Source organism: Lepidochelys kempii, chromosome 6 (assembly GCF_965140265.1).
Source record: "Lepidochelys kempii isolate rLepKem1 chromosome 6, rLepKem1.hap2, whole genome shotgun sequence".
Classification (NCBI taxonomy): Eukaryota; Metazoa; Chordata; order Testudines; family Cheloniidae; genus Lepidochelys; species Lepidochelys kempii.
The window spans coordinates 69,704,465-69,724,152 of NC_133261.1; the positions used below are offsets into that span (position 1 = coordinate 69,704,465).

General features: G+C 42.2%; 1 protein-coding gene across 4 annotated transcripts in view; it reads left to right on the forward strand.

Annotated features, from left to right (window-relative positions):
• UBR1 (ubiquitin protein ligase E3 component n-recognin 1) overlaps window positions 1-19,688 on the forward strand; it is a 149,760-nt gene that overhangs the window by 105,683 nt on the left and 24,389 nt on the right. For all 4 annotated transcript variants that reach the window (XM_073348599.1, XM_073348601.1, XM_073348598.1 and 1 more), the window contains exons 34-41: window positions 397-490; window positions 2,039-2,187; window positions 11,949-12,004; window positions 12,331-12,427; window positions 12,944-13,011; window positions 13,991-14,141; window positions 14,962-15,049; window positions 16,324-16,457. In XM_073348599.1, coding sequence (XP_073204700.1) covers window positions 397-490; window positions 2,039-2,187; window positions 11,949-12,004; window positions 12,331-12,427; window positions 12,944-13,011; window positions 13,991-14,141; window positions 14,962-15,049; window positions 16,324-16,457 — 837 coding nt within the window. The remainder of the gene's footprint in view (window positions 1-396; window positions 491-2,038; window positions 2,188-11,948; window positions 12,005-12,330; window positions 12,428-12,943; window positions 13,012-13,990; window positions 14,142-14,961; window positions 15,050-16,323; window positions 16,458-19,688) is intronic.

Consider the following 19,688-nt stretch of genomic DNA (forward strand, 5'->3'; position numbering starts at 1 on the left):
GCTTTTTTGGATTAAAATATTTCATTGAGAATTATATAAAAATGAAGAAGGGAATTTTAAAATAAAAGGCCAAAAATAAATCTATCTATTAATATTGCAGGAAAGCATCAATATGCTTAGTTATAGAATATTGACACATTCCAGGGATTCATACTTAGCAGGAAAATTCTCTTTGGCTGTTTCTCTCACTGTCTGCTTACCAGCCAAGCACTGCTTTTGTGTCTCAAATTTCTGAGAACAGAAGAAAATGCTATTTAGGGAGGTGGATTAGAACACAGATTAGCTGGTGAGAAAGCAGTGGTCTGTTACAATTTCAAAAGCAATTTAAAAGAAAAAGGAAGTCTGTGTATGTTACCGCAGTTGTGTTTAATGTGATCTAATTTTTTTTTCTGGAAGGAGAGAAGCAAAATACTCCATCTTTAATCAGCAAAGGAATGGGAGACTTTACTTCAGAATTCCATTCCATCCTTAGTTTTGGAGTTCAGCCTTCGTAAGTGTTGCCAATAGTTTGTATTTGCTGGAGGAATCTGAAAGTTCTATGTTCTGTGTTTTTTAAAATGATTTAGATGTGTCTCAAGATTTTGGAACTTGCCTTCAATCTTTTTATTAAAAAAAGATGTGCGTTTGTTCTGAGCACAGAACTGGGAGCCAAGAACTTCCTGACTTGTAACTGCAGCTTTGCCGCTGACTCCATGTGCATTTAACCACTCTGTGCCTTAGTTTCCTCAGGCATCATGTTTCTCTGTTTTGTAAGAATTAATGTTTTTAAAGTACTTCATTGATAAAGTTGTTTGTTACAGATTTACTGTGGGGAATAAGATTGGGATGTCTAATATTGTACGGAAAAGAAAATTGCCCCTTGGGATAGAGAGATTGAATAGACAGATCCTTTGGCTTTGGATCTCTTTACAGTATGCCTTGGTCTTTTCCGTCTCCTCCAGATACTGCTCCAGCTAACCTGCCCACTGTACTTCTACTGCCCACAGCATGCTGAATAGGGTGGTAGTTCTTCACCCCTTGTGTTCTCTGCTATCCATGCTTAGTGTGGTTATACTCTGAAAAATGTAAAAAATTGCATCGGTAGCTCTTTACTTCTGTTATGTTGTTCCATATCAGAATTGCTTCAAGCACAAATAAAAGCTTTTTTCCCCAATTGCTGCTGCAGCAAATGTATTCTGGTCAAAAAGCTAAATTGGGTTCTTTGTCCGGCTCAGGCATCAGGAAGAAATATTCTGTTTGGAACTTAGTTAAACATTCTGATATTGATGTGTGAGCCAGAATAGAGTCCAGTTCATTGTGTCATAGCTGTGTTAGTTGAGCAGGAATTGGCACTTATACTTCGAACACACACAAAGCAGATCTGTTCTTTAAGAATGTGCTGGTTTTGCATAGTCACTTTTCTGATCAGAGTTGTCCCTTTTAAGGAATAAGCAGGTACGAACTTTAAGGAGCTCCTTTCTTTTAGCAAAACTGCAGAATTATTCAATTTAATTTTAGGTTTGAAATACTGTCTCCCATTGCTAGTCCTTTATGAGAGATGGATGAGAGGAGATATGTTTTCAGTGTGACAATTAAGTTTCTCTTTCCCCACAGTGTAAGTTCATTTCCCCAATTTATCACTTTTTGTAATAAAATAGTTGTTGGTGCTCTTTTCCTGAATATGGGGTATAGTATGCCATGCATACTGAGGCCTATATTTTCCCAAATTTGCCCCCAGCTTATTAGCTCTCACCCTTCTCAGTTCTCAAACATTTGCTTGTTGAGGTCACTAAACCAATGCACGTGTATACCAAGGAGAAAACCGAAGTGCAAGAATCTGTACCGGTTCTCCACGATGCATTAGGACTTGTTTTATGGATTTATGGATACAGTCGCTTCCTTGTTTCTCTTACTGCAGATAAATGGTCTTGGTGTTCAGGAGTTCTTTCACAGGGAACCGTTTGTCTTCTTATTAATGACCTTGTTAGCCACTGACCTTTAAGTTGCAAACACTATTACTAGTTCACCAGCTGAAGTTAACCTTGCCTTTCCTTCACAGAGCCAAATACTCAAACAGTATTAAGGAGATGCTGGTTTTCTTTGCCACCACTGTTTACAGAGTTGGATTAAAAATTGCTCCCAATGAGGCTGATCCTCGCATTCCTCTGATGACTTGGAGCACGTGTGCTTTTACTATCCAATGTATAGGTAAAGTAGATGTTTCCTCTTTCTCGTGACTCTGAACATTTCCTCTTATTACATTAATTTAAAATTGAGATGTTTTAGTTTGGATAAAGGTTTATTCAAATGTGAGAGCTGGAGTGCCAATCATGATAAACGTCTAAGGTGACCTGCCAGAGTACAGTCTCGCCCACAACTCTGTGTATGTACATTGGTGGCTAGCCTGTAGCATCCCCCATGCTGCTACAGCTACACTGCTATTTTTAGTAAGCCAGCTGAATCAAAGCTAGCTCAGATATTGCGTGCACATGCTACAGTTGTGCCTCCTGATTACTGTGTAGACCTGTGCTATGTGACAGCTGTCCAACAGGGTTCATTAAGCTGTATAGTCTCTCGTCGTCCTTAGCAAAATGTCTCAGAATTAAAAATGAGGTTGAGTGCTCTTCACCTCAATTTTGCCGAAAGGAAGAATTTCATGATGGTTGCCTTTATAATTTAAAGAAATTGTGGGGATGACAGAGATGCCTAATTGAATTGAAATGATGGGGAAATCCCAAGGACTCTTCATTGGACCAGTTTTTGAGTAAGGTTGCAAAAAATGCCCCTTAATTATCCCTGAATGAATTGTGTGGTATTTTTCATTACTTCCTCAGTGTTCGTCCCAATGGAACTTTCTCAGAATTGGTAGAAGCAGTGTGAACTTGACTTGACTTACCTTAAAACTGCTCTCTGGCAAAGATGCTAAGAGGGTGCCTTGTAGCGATTTAAAAAATGATTTCTAATTTCTCCCTGGAGGAAGATCTGTTTTTACAAAGATGAAATAATCTGTACCAATAAAAAGTATTGCATTGCTTAGCTAATGTATTTGTTGTTTAGCTTTCAACCTCACTTCATCTGTTAGCACTGTTTGCATAGCTATAATCCCACATAAATGTATTTAGTTGGATGTGCCATTTTGCCTCAACATAGCTGGCAAGATGCAAATTCAGTTTTGTATAGATATATAGTGGAGCAACAGCATTTTGAATGTGAAGCACTGGGAGCCCCGCAACTGGGTTAGAATTAATGTGCCTTCTTAACTACTGTGCATGTTGCATTCAGCTGATCTCCAAAATAGGATTGTGGGCTGACACACTCCATATAGGAGGAAGCATGTTACTTGTCAACAGAGAAATAAAGTGCAGTGGTAGTTGTTCACAGGTGTTAGCAGTAGAACAGGCTATGGAGTAAAGTGAGAAAACCAGATGGATGATCAGGCAAAGCAGGTATAAATTTGTACAATCTTACTGAAAGCTCTCTCTCCTCCTTCTCATAAATCCCTGAAGATTACTGTGTGTGGGAACATCCAGTAGTAGACCACAGGGAAACTACTGCAGGCCTCCATGCAGTTGTAAAAAGAAAATTGTCTACTTGGTTTCTTGGGACATACGCTATTTTTAAACCTAGTCATAACATGCATTTTCAATGAGTGATTGCACACATGTATTCCACGCAGCTAAGTGCATGCTGGAGCCAGAGAATTTTCTGCAGATATTGTGTCAGCCTCATGTGTGCCTTGCACATACTTGTGGCCCCTCCGAAGGCTATATAAGAGTAGCCACCACCCTGAATCCCCTCAGTTCCTTCTCTTCACCAGTAACCAGAGCTAGAACTCCCCATATAGTTTTTAATTCTGCATAGTCAACAAGTTTAGCTCACTACTGTACCTGTAAATAGTTAATGAGCAGTTAGTGACCAGTAGTTAGGTTTCGTCTTTTATTTTATTTTATTTTATTTAGTTATTTTAATAGTTATCTTTTGGTGCAAGGCACTGGTGGCATCAGTGCTTGCTGGGTCTTTAAGCATTGCCCATAATGTGGAATGTCTATCTTGAATAGTGACCCCCCAAGACACACACACATACACACTGCATTTTGTGCCTCAATGAAGTAGAGGTGTAGTATCTGCTATTCTTTGATGAAAAGAATACAGATTTCCAGAGATTTGTGCCTCAAACCCCATCTTGTGCAGCAGGTGATGAGACCTGCTTTGGCCCCAGGGCCCTTGAGTGAATGTCCTACTGCACACATGCAGTCCATTACCGTGGCTGCAGTGGCCTCGGACAGACCCCTGGACTCAGACGCCTCTCTCCAGGGAAAGAGGAGTCAGTCTTCTCCATGACCTCCCCCAAAGAGGACCCATAAGACAGACCGGAGCCACTCAAAGTTTAAAAAAAAAAAAAAAAAGGCTTCTCCTCTTCAGAAAAGGACTTGGAAGGTCATGAAGGGTCTTCAGGAACTCAGACTGGCTCATTAGCCCGCGCCTCAAGTACTGCGGCAGGAAGATATTGGTACCATCCTGACCACTCTGTTACCATGTGCTGGTGGATAGCCATTGAGTACAGTACCAGTGAGGACACAGTTTCAGCGCCAACATTATTGGTACCAATGGCCCCGCAAGTTTATGAAGCTGTAAAAGACTTGCTCTGCCTCTTCATCCTGGACTCTCCTATGGTGCAGGAGTCCACTGCACTGGCAGCACCTTATGCTGTCCCAGGACCATCTGGCTCTTCCGCTCCAGTGCAAGCAGAGCCAGTGTTAGTATTAGCTAAGAAATGTGGCAAAGTCTCTGCCCCGGTACCATCTTTAGCATTGGCACCAGTACAGTCTTTGACCTTGGTATCAGTTATGCTACCTGGCTTGGCGTCTGTGGCTTTATGCTTGAATGTTCAGCTGAGTTGATACCGACCATAGCCTGTGCTTCGGCCCTGATTATAAGATCTTTACCAGCACCAATTTATGGCACCTCAACACCTCAGAACGCTTTTGCAGTCCTATCTACCTTCCCTGCCTCAGTACTGAGGTTGGCCTCTTCACAATGGGCTACAGATAGTCACTACATGAGGCTTTGCACCTCCTGATGCCCACTGGATACTCTGGCTCCTCGAAGTCTGTTTCAGAATCCTCCAGTACTTTGCCAACCCCTATTAGGTGCACTTGGTCACCTCCCAGAGGAGAGCATCAGTGAAGTGAGCTGTAGCTCATGAAAGCTTATGCTCAAATAAATTGGTTAGTCTCTAAGGTGCCACAAGTACTCCCTTTTTCTTTTTGCGAATACAGACGAACACGGCTGCTACTCTGAAACCACCGAGAGTGGGACACATCGTTGTGGCCTGGTACCTACTGGATACCTATGACATGTGCTCTCCCTCAGTGACCTTTTTGGAATCGCTGGGGTATTTTGAAATCCCGCAGGTCTCAATCACTTGCCCAATTGCGAGGAAGGTTCCCAGAAAGTTTGACAGAGCAGCTTCCAGAACCACCTAAGTTGGAAGCATGCAGAGACACCATTCCCTCTGAGCAGCCAGTGGTGCAGGAGGAATCACCGGAGGAGCAGCCAGCTCTTCTACAAGAGGATCCATCCTATCTTTCTCATCATCTGATGACTCAGTGATCCCTGACTCCAGTTCCCAGGAATTTTTAAGCCTTATCAAGAACTGATGAGGAGAATGGCCATTGACTTTAGGCACTCAAGGTGAGCTTGTGCGAGAGAACATTCACAAGGTTTTTGGACATTCTCCAGGATAGTCCTCCCAAATTATGAAGCTCTCCTAAACCTTATGGCACACACCAGCCTCCTTAGCTAAATGAACTGGGATATGGTATCATTTATCCATGCAAGGCTTTGAGTACTTTTATTCCTATCCTGCCCCAAACTCCCTGGTAGTTACATCTGCCAATTGGAGATCATGTCAAGGGAGATGTAAATTAATTTCCCCCCAAAAAAGAGACCAAGAGAATTGATTTGTTTGGGAGAAACATTTATTTCACCACCTCTCTCCAGATGCTGATAGCGAAATACAACTTTCTAAACCAGGACATAATCTCCAAGTTTATTGACAGACTACCAGAAGATGCAAGGGAGGAATATAAGGCTTTCTAGGCAAAAGGTTGTATGGTGACCTAGACATTGATCCAGTCCACACTTGATGTGGTAGACGCTTCCAGAGCAGTGGTTTTCAACCTTTTTTCATTTGCGGATCCCTAAAAAATTTCAAATGGAGATGCAGACCCCTTTGTAAATCTTAGACGCAATCTGTGGACCCCCAGGGGTTGGTGGACCAGAGATTGAAAACCACTGTTCTAGAGTGATGGCCTCTGCAGTAACACTGAGGATAGCCTCATGGATCTAAAGGCAGAAGAGGCCTGGGATTACTTCAAGTCAAAGCTGCAGAAGCTATCGGAAGCCTGCATCCCAAGAAAGGGGAAAAAATTCATAGGCAGGAGTTGTAGACCAAGCTGGATGAGGAAGCATCTCAGAGAGGTGATTAAGAAAAAGCAGAAAGCATACAGGGAGCGGAAGATGGGAGGGATCAGCAAAGAAAGCTACCTTATTGAGGTCAGAACATGTAGGGACAAGTGAGAGAGGCTCAAAGTCAAGTAGAGTTGGACTTTGCAAAGGGAATTAAAACCAATAGTAAAAGGTTCTATAGCCGTATAAATAAGAAGAAAACAAAGAAAGAAGAAGTGGGACCGCTAAACACTGAGCATGGAGTGGAGGTCAAGGATAATCTAGGCATGGCCCAATATCTAAACAGATACTTTGCCTCAGTCTTTAATAAGGCTAATGAGGATCTTAGGGAGAATGGTAGCATGACAAATGGGAATGAGGATATGGAGGTAGATATTACCATATCTGAGGTAGAAGCGAAACTCAGCCTAATGGGACTAAATTGGGGGGCCCAGATAATCTTCATCCAAGAATATTAAAGGAATGGGCACATGAAATTGCAAGCCCATTAGCAAGAATTTTTAATGTATTTGTAAACTCAGGGGTTGTACCATATGATTGGAGAATTGCTAACATAGTTCCTATTTTTAAGAAAGGAAAAAAGTGATCTGGGTAACTACAGGCCTATTAGTTTGACATCTGTAGTATGCAAGGTCTTGGAAAAAATTTTGAAGGAGAAAGTAGTTAAGGACATTGAAGTCAACGGTAAATGGGACAAAATACAACATGGTTTTACAAAAGGTAGATCATGCCAAACCAACCTGATCTCCTTCTTTGAGAAAGTAACAGATTTTTTTAGACAAAGGAAACGCAGTGGCTCTAATTTACCTAGATTTCAGTAAGGCGTTGGATACTGTGCCACATGCGGAATTATTAGTTAAACTGGAAAAGATGGGGATCAATATGAAAATTGAAAGGTGGATAAGGAATTGGTTAACAGGGAGACTACAGCGGGTCCTACTGAAAGGTGAACTGTCAGGCTGGAGGCAGGTTACCAGTGGAGTTCCTCAGGGATCGGTTTTGGGACCATTCTTATTTAACCTTTTTATTAGTGACCTCGGCACAAAAAGTGGGAGTGTGCTAATAAAGTTTGCATACGATACAAAGCTGGGACGTATTGCCAATTTAGAGAGAGACTGGGATATCACACAAGATGATCTGGATGACCTTGTAAACTGGAGTAATAGTAATAGGATGAAATTTAATAGTGAGAAGTGTAAGGTCATGCATTTAGGGATTAATAACAAGAATTTTAGTTTTAAGCTGGGGACGCGTCAATTAGAAGTAACGGAGGAGGAGGAGGACCTTGGAGTACTGGTTGATCATAGGATGACTATGAGCCGCCAATGTGATATGGCTGTGGAAAAAAGCTAATGTGGTCTTGGGATTCATTAGGCAAGGTATTTCCAGTAGAGATAAGGAGGTTTTAGTACAGTTATACAAGGCACTGGTGAGACTTCACCTGGAATATTGTGTGCAGTTCTGGTCTCCCATGTTTCAGAAGGATGAATTCAAAGTGGAAGAGGTACAGAGAAGGGCTACTAGGATGATCCGAGGAATGGAAAACCTGTCTTATGAAAGGAGACTCAAGGAGCTTGGCTTGTTTAGCCTAACCGAAAGAAGGTTGAGGGGAAATATGATTGCTTTCTGTAAATATATCAGAGGGATAAATACTGGAGAGGGAGAGGAATTATTTAAGCTCAGTACCAATGTGCACACAAGAACAAATGGATATAAACTGGTCATTGGGAAGTTTAGACTTGAAATTAGACGAAGGTTTCTAACCATCAGAGGAGTGAAGTTTTCGAATAGTCTTCCAAGGGAGGTAGTGGGGGCAAAAGACCTATCTGGCTTTAAGATTAAACTCGATAAGTTTATGGAGGAGATGGTATGATGGGATAACACGATTTTGGCAATTAATTGATCTTTAAATATTTCATGGTAAATAGGCCCAATGGCCTGTGATGGGTTGTTAGATGGGATGGGATCTGAGTTACTACAGAGAATTCTTTCCTGGGTATCTGGCTGGTGAATCTTGCCCATATGCTCAGGGTTCAGCTGATCGCCATATTTGGGGTCAGGAAGGAATTTTCTTCCATATTTGGGGTTGGGAAGGAATTTTCCTGGAAGAGGCCCTGGAGGTTTTTCTCCTTCCTCTGTAGCATGGGGCACGGGTCACTTTCTGGAGGATTCTCTGCTCCTTGAAGTCTTTAAACCATGATTTGAGGACTTCAATAGCTCAGACATAGGTGAGAGGTTTATCGCAGGAGTGGGTGGGTGAGATTCGGTGGCCTGCATTGTGCAGGGGTTTGGACTAGATGATCGTAATGGTCCCTTCTGACCTTGATATCTGTGAATCTCTGGGTACAAAACTTGAGCATAGCCTCGGACAGTGTCCATTTATGTTGTTGGGTTTAGTGTGCAACTCCTGAGTGGTTTTGGTGACTGTGTTATATATGAGGTCAGACTAGATGATCTAGTGGTCTCTTCTGGCCATTGACTCTGACGTCCAGCAAACCGTAGAGTAGTGCTTCTTAAACAGGGATACATGTACTCCTGGGGGTATGCAGAGATCTTCCTCTGGAGTATATCAACTCATCTAGCTAGTTGCCTCGTTTTACAACAGGCTACATAAAAGCACTAGCAAAGTTGATACAAACTAAAATGTCATACAGACAATGACTTGTGTATACTGCTCTATATACTATACACTGAAATGTAAGTACAATATTTATACTAAAATTCATTTTTAATTATATGGTAAAAATGAGAAAGTGGGCAATTTTTCAGTAATAGTGTGCTGTGACACTTCTGTGTTTTTTATCTCTGATTTTGTAAGCAAGTAGTTTTTAAATGAGGTGAAACTTGGGGATATGCAAGACAAATCAGACTCTTGAAAAGGGTACGGTAGTCTGGAAAGGTTGAGAACCACTGCCATAGAAGACCTCCCATTTGATATGTTCTTGTGTTCAGATAAAACTGATGAAACTTGACAGTCATTTAGACTCTTGTGCTACCCTTTGTTCTTGGAGGTTCTATACCGCAGCCTCCAAAAGGCATCCGTACAGACTCCTGCAACAATATCAGCATCAGTATTATAGGTAGCATTTATACGCACCAAGGCAGCATGATTTTTTTTTAGAAGGAAGCATAAATCAGAGAGAAAGAGGCACTCCAACTCCAGCTTGTCCTCAGTCAGCTGTGGGGAAGCAGCCCATTTGACTGCTTCTTTGAGAACAGCAATACAGGTGTCAGTGATCTTCCTATTCTCTCCTTCCTCCCCTCAGATGGGGACATATTGTCCCATTTCTTCAGTGCTTGGGAAACCATAACAGTGGACAAATCTCTCCTAAGCACTGGGAAACTAAAATATTGTATCCAATTCTTCTCCACACCCCTTTTCCACCCTCCTACCCCGTCCCTTTTCAGTGACCCATCTCACAAGTCAGTGCTCTTTCAAGAAGTTCACACCTGCTCACTCTAAGGGCCATAGAAGTTCCCCTTCAGCACTAGGGAAAAGAGTGTTAGTCTCAATTCTTGCTGATCCCCAAGTCCAAGCGGGCTCTGAGACCCTTGAAATCTCAACAAGTACGTAAGATTTCGTATGATTTCCTTAGCATAAGTCATACCTTCCTTAGATTGCAATGACTGGGTTTTCTGCCCTTGATCTCCGGGGAACCTACTTGCATGTGGCAGTACTGCTAAGTCACTGAAAGTCTGAGGTTTGTAGTAGAGGGCCAACACTATTAATATACAGTACTTCCCTTTGGCCTGTTGTCAGCCGTGACTATGTTCACCAAGTGCAAGGTGATGATGATGGCCTACTGAGGAGAACGGGAATTCACATCTTCCCTTACCTAAGGATCAACTGAACAGATATTCCCTTGGACAAGTTGATCCAAATTCCTCCTGCAGTCCTAGGTTTCCTAGAGTGGTGGATGTATCAGAACAACTTATGCCCAGGTGTACCCTTTTCTTCCCACTTCCATCCAGGACAGTTATGCCACCAATACCTCTCTTGATAGGTTAGGATGCTCACTTAGAAGGGTTGTGAACACAAGCATTCTGAACAGAGCACAAATTGACTCTTCATATCCCTGTACCTGAGCTCCAGGCAGTTCACAAAGCTTTGCTGTGTTTTTCTTTCTCACATCAAGGACTTGTTGGTCCAGATACCAACAGTACAACTGCGGTGTACTACCTAAACAGATAGGGAGGAACATAATCCAATCATCTTTGTCAAGAAGCTATGAATCTGTAGGACATTCGCATCCAGGAAGCCATTACTCCCATTGCCACTTGCATAACTGCTTCCTAGAATCAGTTGGCCGATCACCTCAACAGGAGATTCTCCTAGAATCAGGAGTGGTCCCTCAAGAGCAGTGTATTCAGGACCATCTTCCAAGTTGGAGGTATTCCAGCAGGCATCGTATTTGCAACAAAAGACAACAAGAAATGCCATCAATTCTGCTCCCAAGTGGGTCACAATCCATGCTTACTGACCGGTATCTTTCTTCTGAGATGGGGATCGAGTCTGACTTATGCATTTCCCCTCATTCCACTTATCCCACAAGTTGTCCTCAAATTGAAACAAGATCAGTTCTCACTGCACCAGCATGTTCAAGATAGTGTTGGTTCTTGGATCTTCAGAGTCTCTCAATTCAGATTCTATACCTTGTGCCTCCTCTTCCAGGCCTGCTCTCCAAGCCGCTTTCAAATAGGGGTGAAGATTATCTGCATACATTGAACGTAAGGTGAGCATTGGCCTTCTATCTGAACAGGATCAAGTCTTTCAGGCTGTCTCCTCGGCTCATTGTTTCGTATGCTGAAAGAATGAGAGAGCAAGAAGTTTCACCACAGACAGTTTCCAGATGGATTATTTTCTGTATTATAACGGTGTATGGGGAGGCAAACAGCCCTTCTCCACAGACTATAGGCCAGCTCAACAAGAGCTCAAACTACTTTGGTAGCTTTTCTAAGCTAAGTCCCCATACTGGATAGTTATAGGGCTGCTACTTGGTCCTTCATGCATAACTTCACTCATTATTATATAATCATAACTACTTCAAGATCTGATGCAAACTTTAGGTAAGCAATATTGCAGTCACTGTTTAAATATACCCCAAGCCCCATCTCCTAATGGTACTGCTTGTGAGTCACCTGAAACGAAACATGTGTGCAACCACTTGAAAAAGAAAAAATATCTGAATTGTTAAGTTTGCAAGGTCTGAAAGATGTGTGGTATTTTGTGTTTATTTTTTTAACTAGTTTTACTTTTAAACTAAGCACATTTATGTGGAAATCATGGAGAGACAATAAACATGGAACCTCACAATAGCAATTTTACAGAGTTGCTTGTCAGAGTAATGCTGCCTTTTAACAGCAGCCCTGTAACTGGGAACAGGTTGATATTGGACTAGCATAAGTGGATGGAATATGTGAAGACCAGATATGCAGACTACTGTAGCTGCTTTAAGAGCCCATGACTTACCGCTTACTTTCTCTGTTTTAATTTTAAGAAAACCTTCTCGAAGATGAGGGCAAACCTTTATTTGGATCTCTGCAAAATAGGCAGGTATGGATAATCCAAGAAGCAATTAATGTTAATAAACACTGGACATTTGGAATTGCTGGCATCAAATACAGTAGTAATGTCTAAAGAAATTCTCTGTCATGATCTCTGGAGTTTTTAAATATTTGTGCTTTCCACATGGACTGATAACCAAAAAATGGGTCTTGATGTAGCATACATCCCTAACTCTTGCATAGAAGTTCATACTTGATTCATTTATACTTCTTCAGTTATACTGGACTTGAAGGGGGAGGTATTCTAGCACTATCATGATTCATTAATTATTTATTTCCCTTTCCCCTGTCCCACATTCTCTTCTTGTGCTCTAGCACAGTGGCCTTAAAGCATTAGTGCAGTTTGCAGTTGCTCAGAGGACTACATCACCGCAAAGCCTGATTCAGAAACATCTGATTCGTCTCCTAGCAGGTAACACATTCTTCTCCACCTCCTTCTAGCCAGTCCCTGCAGTGATTTTAAGTAATGTTTGTGTAAACTTTCCTTAGGAAATGGCAAACACCAATAATATAGCATAGAGAAGAAGGATGTTCTAGTGGTTACCGTTCTAATCTGGAACTCTGGAAACCTGAGTTCAATTCCCTGCTAGCCAGACTTCCTATCACCGAGTCTCTTGTGTGTCTCCTTTCCCCATCTGTAAACTGGAGATAATACCATTTCATCTCACAATTGTGACAATAAATTCATTAAAGTTTGAGGTGCTCAGATACTACACTTATGAAAGGTTGATAGTTACACAGTTCAGAAAATGTGCCCATATTGAGTGGGTATGAGGAGGTTTTTATTGCTTTTGTAGCTGACTAGTCAGAGCCCATTAGGATGGTAGAGGTTCTATAAAAAATGGCCTCTCAACCTGCCATTGTAATTCCAATGAAAAAAACAATTAACATTTTTAATCAAATGTGTAATGAACTTTTGTTCTTGTAGTTCTTCTGCCAAACTTAAAAATGGAAGACACGCCATCCATTCTAGATGTAGATATGTTTCACATTTTGGTAAGCATGTTCAGTTTGTTTTTGCAATTAAGTGTCTTGCCTCTGATGCATTATCTGTGAATACCACTTTAGATTGTGAATACCATTTTAGATTGTGATACAGCATGGCCAGAGGGCAGCAGGAGAGTGTTAGAAGGGAGCCTTATTCCCTGTAGAGGGAAGAAAGTTTTCTAAGATTAATTAAAGCACCTGAACCAGTCACCTGATAAAACCCCCCTGCTTCAATCAGACAAGGGGAGGAGTTGAAGCAGAGTGGATTGGTGTTGGAGCAGAAAGCAGTTTGGAGGAGTCGAAGCAGAGAGCACTTTGGAGGGAAGCAGAGGAGAGTTTGGAGAAGTGCTCCAGTGGGCTAAGAAGACCAAGACCCTAGGTAAATGGACACCTGGTTTGTGCAGAGGTAGGGCAGGAAGCCCCACAAGCTGAAGGGCAGAGGAGAGGGAAGTAGCCCAGGGGAAGAACCGCTAGTTGAAGCAGTTTACCGCTATCCCTAGGGCCCCTGGGCTCGGACTCGGAGTAGAGGGCGGGCCTGGGTCCCTCCCTCTCCACTCCCCTCCTCTAGGACACTAGTGGGGCAGTTAATACCCCAGTTCAGGGGCGAGAAATGGTGCCCTGAACCCTCCCCAAGAAGAGAAAGCGTGAGACCCATCAAAGTAGTGCCGGCAATTTGCCACAAGATCTACATGCAATTGCTGCTCTTTGTAATCAATTAATAGGTATTTTTGTGTCACCTCGTGAGTAGACTTTGTTTGTGACTTAGAGCTAAAAAGATCATCAAACTAATTTAACTGAAAACATGGTCTCAGATGTTACAGGTTAGTGCTAAATAACTATACCACCATTAGAGGATTAATGAATAAGCCTAGGTGATAACTTATTTTCTTGTTATCAGGTTTGTGGTGTTTGTTTACCCCTGAAACTACTACTACAGAGTCTGGTATTTCACCAGTACTTCTGGTTGTTTTGTCTTTTTCTACTCTAGGTAGGTGCTGTGTTATCATTCCCATCTTTATATTGGGAGGATACTGTAGACTTGCAACCTTCATCTGTTAGCTCTGCCTATAATCACCTCTACCTCTTCCATTTGATCACTATGGCACACATAACACAGATCCTTCTGACTTCTGCAACAGGTAAGGGTACTTCCACCTTTAGATTTTCCAGGGATTTTTATCCAGTTTTTGCAAAATGACTTTGTAAACATTTTAGTGGAAAACTGTTAACGCCTTCTAGTTGTAAGAGCTTCATCATAATAATAAACATTCAGTGTTAACTGTTTCCTTAAAAAACCAAAATGGGAGTCTTTTTTCACTTGCCTAGCTCTGTTTATGCATCACTTTTGTGCCATTTATATACCTGTAACTAACTGAGGCAGCCATACAAGACTAGTAGCTTTCCACATACTTTTGCTCTCTAGAAAAAACAAAGCATTGACAAAGTACAGACCACTCAGAGCTAAAGGTTTAGAAGGGACTTGGGGACTCTGGTTTTCTGGCACAGTGGCAGCCTGTGAATTTAGAGGTGAAATATGGTACTTGATAATCTGATTAGGATGGGAGTTACACTACTCACTGCTATGGAACAGTACTAACAAAAGCCTCACAGGATGCCTCTCGTTATGTTTCCCAAGAAACCCCACCCCCATTTAATGTCGTATCATAGAAGAAGAAGATATGTAGTTACTAATGTAAGGGAGTAATGTCAAAAAATAAAGGGGAGGAAGCAGTTCTGTAATGAGGATGAGCAATCCCCACATTTACATCATGCAGTTTTGTGGGGGGATAGTCTTGTTTGTTGGGTTGGGCACAAATAGGAAATGATCCAATAAAATGAAATGTTAATTTTTTTTGTAACTTGTCTATAAAAAGTTTAAAGTAATGGAGATTGATTCTATGTATATAGAAAAGAAATCTCCAAGTGCATTTACGACCAGGTTAATGTTTTTGTGCACAGAATCCCCCACTGCTCAATCACAAGATAATAGTGAGGAGACTCATACTGCTGAGTCTTTCTGTAGAGAAGTTTGCCAGTACACAAGTGGGTAAGTAACACTTCAGTTGTAACAATAAATGTTTTATAAGATGCATTGAAAAATACATGGAGATTCACCTGAGAAATACAAAAGAAAAAAGGTTAGACATACTTTATAGGGGGTTAGACCAGGAATCCATGTGCTGTGTCAGCAGTGTCTCCCACACTCCTAAAAATTGGAAAAGATCTAGATCTTCTGTCTGAATGTGAAGTGTGTTTTTCCCCAGAAAATATGGGTATTGTATACATTTAAAATGGATTGTGGTGTATCCAGACTAAATTTTGATAACCTACATTGCAAGAATGTTAGTAGTGCTGATTATAATCCATCTTTTCCATCACACATGATATCAGTAGCCTTTCCATTTTTGTCTCCATGTCTACTACAATTGTATTGTCAGTTGTGACTCCCTGTAATTGTTTAAGGTATTGATTTCTTCATACTTATTCCCAACTCTCTCTAAGAAAATTTGAGGGGTTTTTGACAGAATTTCAAAAAGTTAAGTGTCTGCATATGAAAGCCGATTCAATTTTGCAAAAAACAAACATCATTGGCTTTCTGTAAGAAAAGGAAAACTATATGATTTAATTGCTGTATATGACATGCTTTGGAGCTGCCAACATCCTCCTAGGTCCCAGAAAAACAAAGTGAGGAAACTAAATGAAACCATCTTGAGCCAGTTTAGAGATGGACATCTGCTTGTTCTTAATAAAACTGAAAACGCATTTGGAGAAACAATAGCAAGTACGTGAAGAATAACAAAGATGTTCTAAACAAATTTAACACTCATGAAATTAGAAACTAGGTCTTGGGGGCTGTGTCTGACTGAGGATTTCAGGCAATTTCCTATTGTTGCGCTAACGCTACTGCAGCTCCACCAGGGTTAACAGTTAAAATTTTACTGGTTAAAAGTTTAACCGTTAGACTCTGCTGCAGCCCTAACTGCCCGGAGACTCTGCTCACCATGGGTCCTGGCTGTCAGCCCCCTGCCAGCGGGTCCAGCAGCTGGGACTTTGGGGGCGGGTCAGCACCAGAGTTCCACAGCCAGAGTTTAAATGTTAAACGGAATATCTTACTGATAAGACTGATGCTTATCGGTTAATCTGTTAACCGGTTAACATTTTACATCCCTAGTGGGAGCACTAGCCATAGAACAACATCCAGAACTGTTCAACATGGTGATTACCTTGTTTTGAAAATTGCCAAAAACGTTCAGTATAGTTATGACCCAGGAGGGTATGCGTGCTGAGCTTTTACAGATATTTCTGATGTGTGTGTTATAGCTGCTTTAGCCATGATGTTCCAGGCTGGCATCTGTGGAACTGTGTTAAGAAAGGGATCACACCTTACCTTCGTTGTGCTGCTTTGTTTTTCCATTTCATGCTGAAAGTGTCTCCACCTGAGGACCTGCTGTTAGGTAAGTAGAAGAAAGTAATAGTTTAGTTTTACTTATTTTCCTTGCTGAATAGTGGAGTGCTTAAATGTTCAAGGTACAAGGTATATATGTTTTTACAGTAGTTTTTAGCATGTTCAAAATAGAACCTTAATGGTATAACTAATGTTAAGAAATCATTATAGTATTGCTTTGAAAAGAACAAACAAAACAGTATATATGGAAGGGACAGAAGCAAGGAATTAGATCATCTGGGCATTGCCTATATGGAAAAGTTTTTCTTTTTAGTGTAAGCAAATCTGTGAATTTAAATTGGTATAGTTATACTAAAGAATTTCAGCTTGTCTCTCTTGGGAAGGAGTTTAAGGTATACTGAAAAAAGCCATCCTTATATCCAAAAAGTGTCCACATTTTGGATTTTGCTGGTAGATCTGTTTACTATAACCTGTAAGGCTTTCCCATGTAGACTATCCTCTAAGAGGTGTGTGGATAGAGCAGAATGAAATCCAATAAAAAGATATAATCTTAATTTCTAGCTTCTTTATTCCTTTTTGTTATAAAAGTGCTCACGCCCTCTCCCTCTCTCAAGGATCCAAAATCACTACACAAATGTAATATAGGGATTACATCATCCACCACTTAAACGTAGTGAAACATGGCAACAATCTTAAAAGCATGCAGTGGTGCCACACAGCATTTTGAAAAGAAGTGAGGAACGAAAGTGCTATAAACGATTGAAACTAAGTATAAAACCTTAAACGGATTTCCCTCTGTAATGATCCGAGTTTGAATTTGGCTAGGACACTGTGGTTAGCATGCTGCCCTATCAAATACTGATGCTTGTGAAAAACATTATATAATGCCTAGAATTCAGGATCTCAGCTTTATGGTACATTCCATTGCCTCATAACACCAGTCTGGAGCCCTGGTTCAGTAGAAAGGAGTGTCCCCTGGTGAATCATGAGCATCATTTTCTGGGGTCCCTGAGCATCACTGGGCACTTTTCTGTATTGCAAGAGAGTGCGCTCTACGGGGGCGTGATTTTTAAAGCGCACTAACATGTGCGTTAATTGGTCTGTGTAGACCCTGCTGGTATGTGTTGAAGGTTCTGTAGTGCACCTTAATGTAGTGCTGTTTGAAACAGTTAAAGCACACTAGGAAACCTTTTATGCACGCCAGCAGAGTCTACACCAACCAATTAAGGCGCAACATGTTAATGTGCTACAGAAATCTTATCTCCCCCCCTCCCCCCCACAGTGTACATTACCCCACTGTGTAGACAAGCCCTAAGAAATCTCCCAATCAAGTACAGATCTGACACAGCCTCGTTTAACCTGTAAATTCTGACTGGATCATAAGAAAATTGAATATGATTGCAAGCCAAAAACATAATGAAATATGATGATTAGAAACACGTATAAAGTTCTTCTTTGAGTAGTGTCCCTATGGGTGCTCCACTGTAGGTGTGTCTGAATCCCTGTGCTGCTGATCAGAGAACTTTGGTAGCAGTGTCCATTGGGCCTGCGCATGCACTGTTTCTCCTCCTGCGTCACAAAGCTAGTCAGCGCGCATGGGCTAACCCTCCTCAGTTCCTTCTTAATTGCCCATGACTAGAGACAGAGCCATTAGCAATCCATTAAGACTAATTGTTCTTGTGTTCGCATTCGCACTTAGTTTTCCACAGTTCTCATTGTAGTTTTAGTTGTTGTTTTTGTTCTTTTCCCCGCCCTTCCAAAAAAAACAAACAAACACAACCCTTTCTGCCTTTCCCCACTGGGGACCCTTCCCCTGCATGGGGTATGCCCACCTTCCTGGGCTTCAAGAAGTGCCACACCTATAACGAGGCAATCCCAGTTGTGAATAAGCAGTTTCAGTGCATCCCCTGCCTTGTCAAGGACCACATATAGCAAAAGTGTACCCTCTCCCAGCAGCTCTGGCCAAGATCCCACAAGGACAGAGCCAAAAAATTGTCTTCATGGAGGCAGCTCTCTGACCTTAACCTCCTGACGGACGTGCGTCTTCCCCACGACCTTCAACTTCTAAGGCCAATGGGTCAAAGAAGCAGGCTGGTGACTCCTCTCACAAGTCTAAAGAGAGAGTGAAAGTTTTTAAAGATAGCAGAAAGCGATCACCATCTCGCTTGGTATCCTCTGCGCCGCCAGCACCAAGACCACACTCCGGCACCCATGCCTCACCATGACTATCAGTAACCGGTACTGCTGACAGGCCCACAGATCCTTCAGGCATGGGCACCAAATCTGTGGTACCAAGAGATAAGGGCAAGCACCCTAAGACGACACTCCTGGTACTCGAGTCGTCCTTGGTACTACCAACAGCAGCCTGTCCAGCACCGGAAATACCAGTGCAGACAAGATCTCCATCTCCCTTGGACCACCACCGGGACACTTGGCACTGGCAGAATTCCGCCAAACCAGAGCCTTCTGCATGACAGAAGCACCCGAGTCTCCGCCTCTCAGTACTGACATTGTGGCTCTGAGCCTTTACAGGGCACCGGATATCCCCGCAACCATGCCCCTCCGCTGTCTAGCGAGCGGTTGGACAGTGAGCCAGAGGAGGTGGTCTCACAGTTCACCTTCCAAGCTCCATATGAGACCAACTACAAACAGGGTTGAGAACGTACCCACAGATGGCTCCACCACCACTGCCATCTTGGTATAGCCGCCCCTGGGCGCCTCCACCGGGCCCTGTGCCACCACAATGGTCATATTGGGACTCTTGGGCGGCACACCAGCCGCCTGTCTCACGAGCTTCAAGCCTCCCCTGAGAACCCTCCCAGCACATTCCCTCAACTGTGGCATCTAGGGCCTCAGGAGATGGAGGATCAATAAGCTGGTACTGAGGAGGATGCTACACAAAAGGCCATCTCCTCCTCCTCCTCGGATGAAGCAGTCATCCCTTCCCCACCTTCTCTGGTAGATGATTTCCCTCTTTTTCAGGAGCTGGTAAAGTGTGGCGGACACTCTCCACATGACACTAGAGAAGGTCAAGGACACCCACCATCAGTTCCTTGATTTTTCCACTCTTTGTTGTCCTCAAAGATTGCCCTCCTAATTAGTGAAGCCATCTTAGCCCCGGCTAAAATGGTGTGGCAAACCTTGGAATTGGTATCTCCGATGTGTAACAGACAAAAAGTATGTTGTCCCCGTATAGGAATCGGAGTTCCTTTTTTCTCTCACTGCCATCCAGTTCTATTGTGGTGGACACTGACAATTCCCAGGACTGACCACACAAATC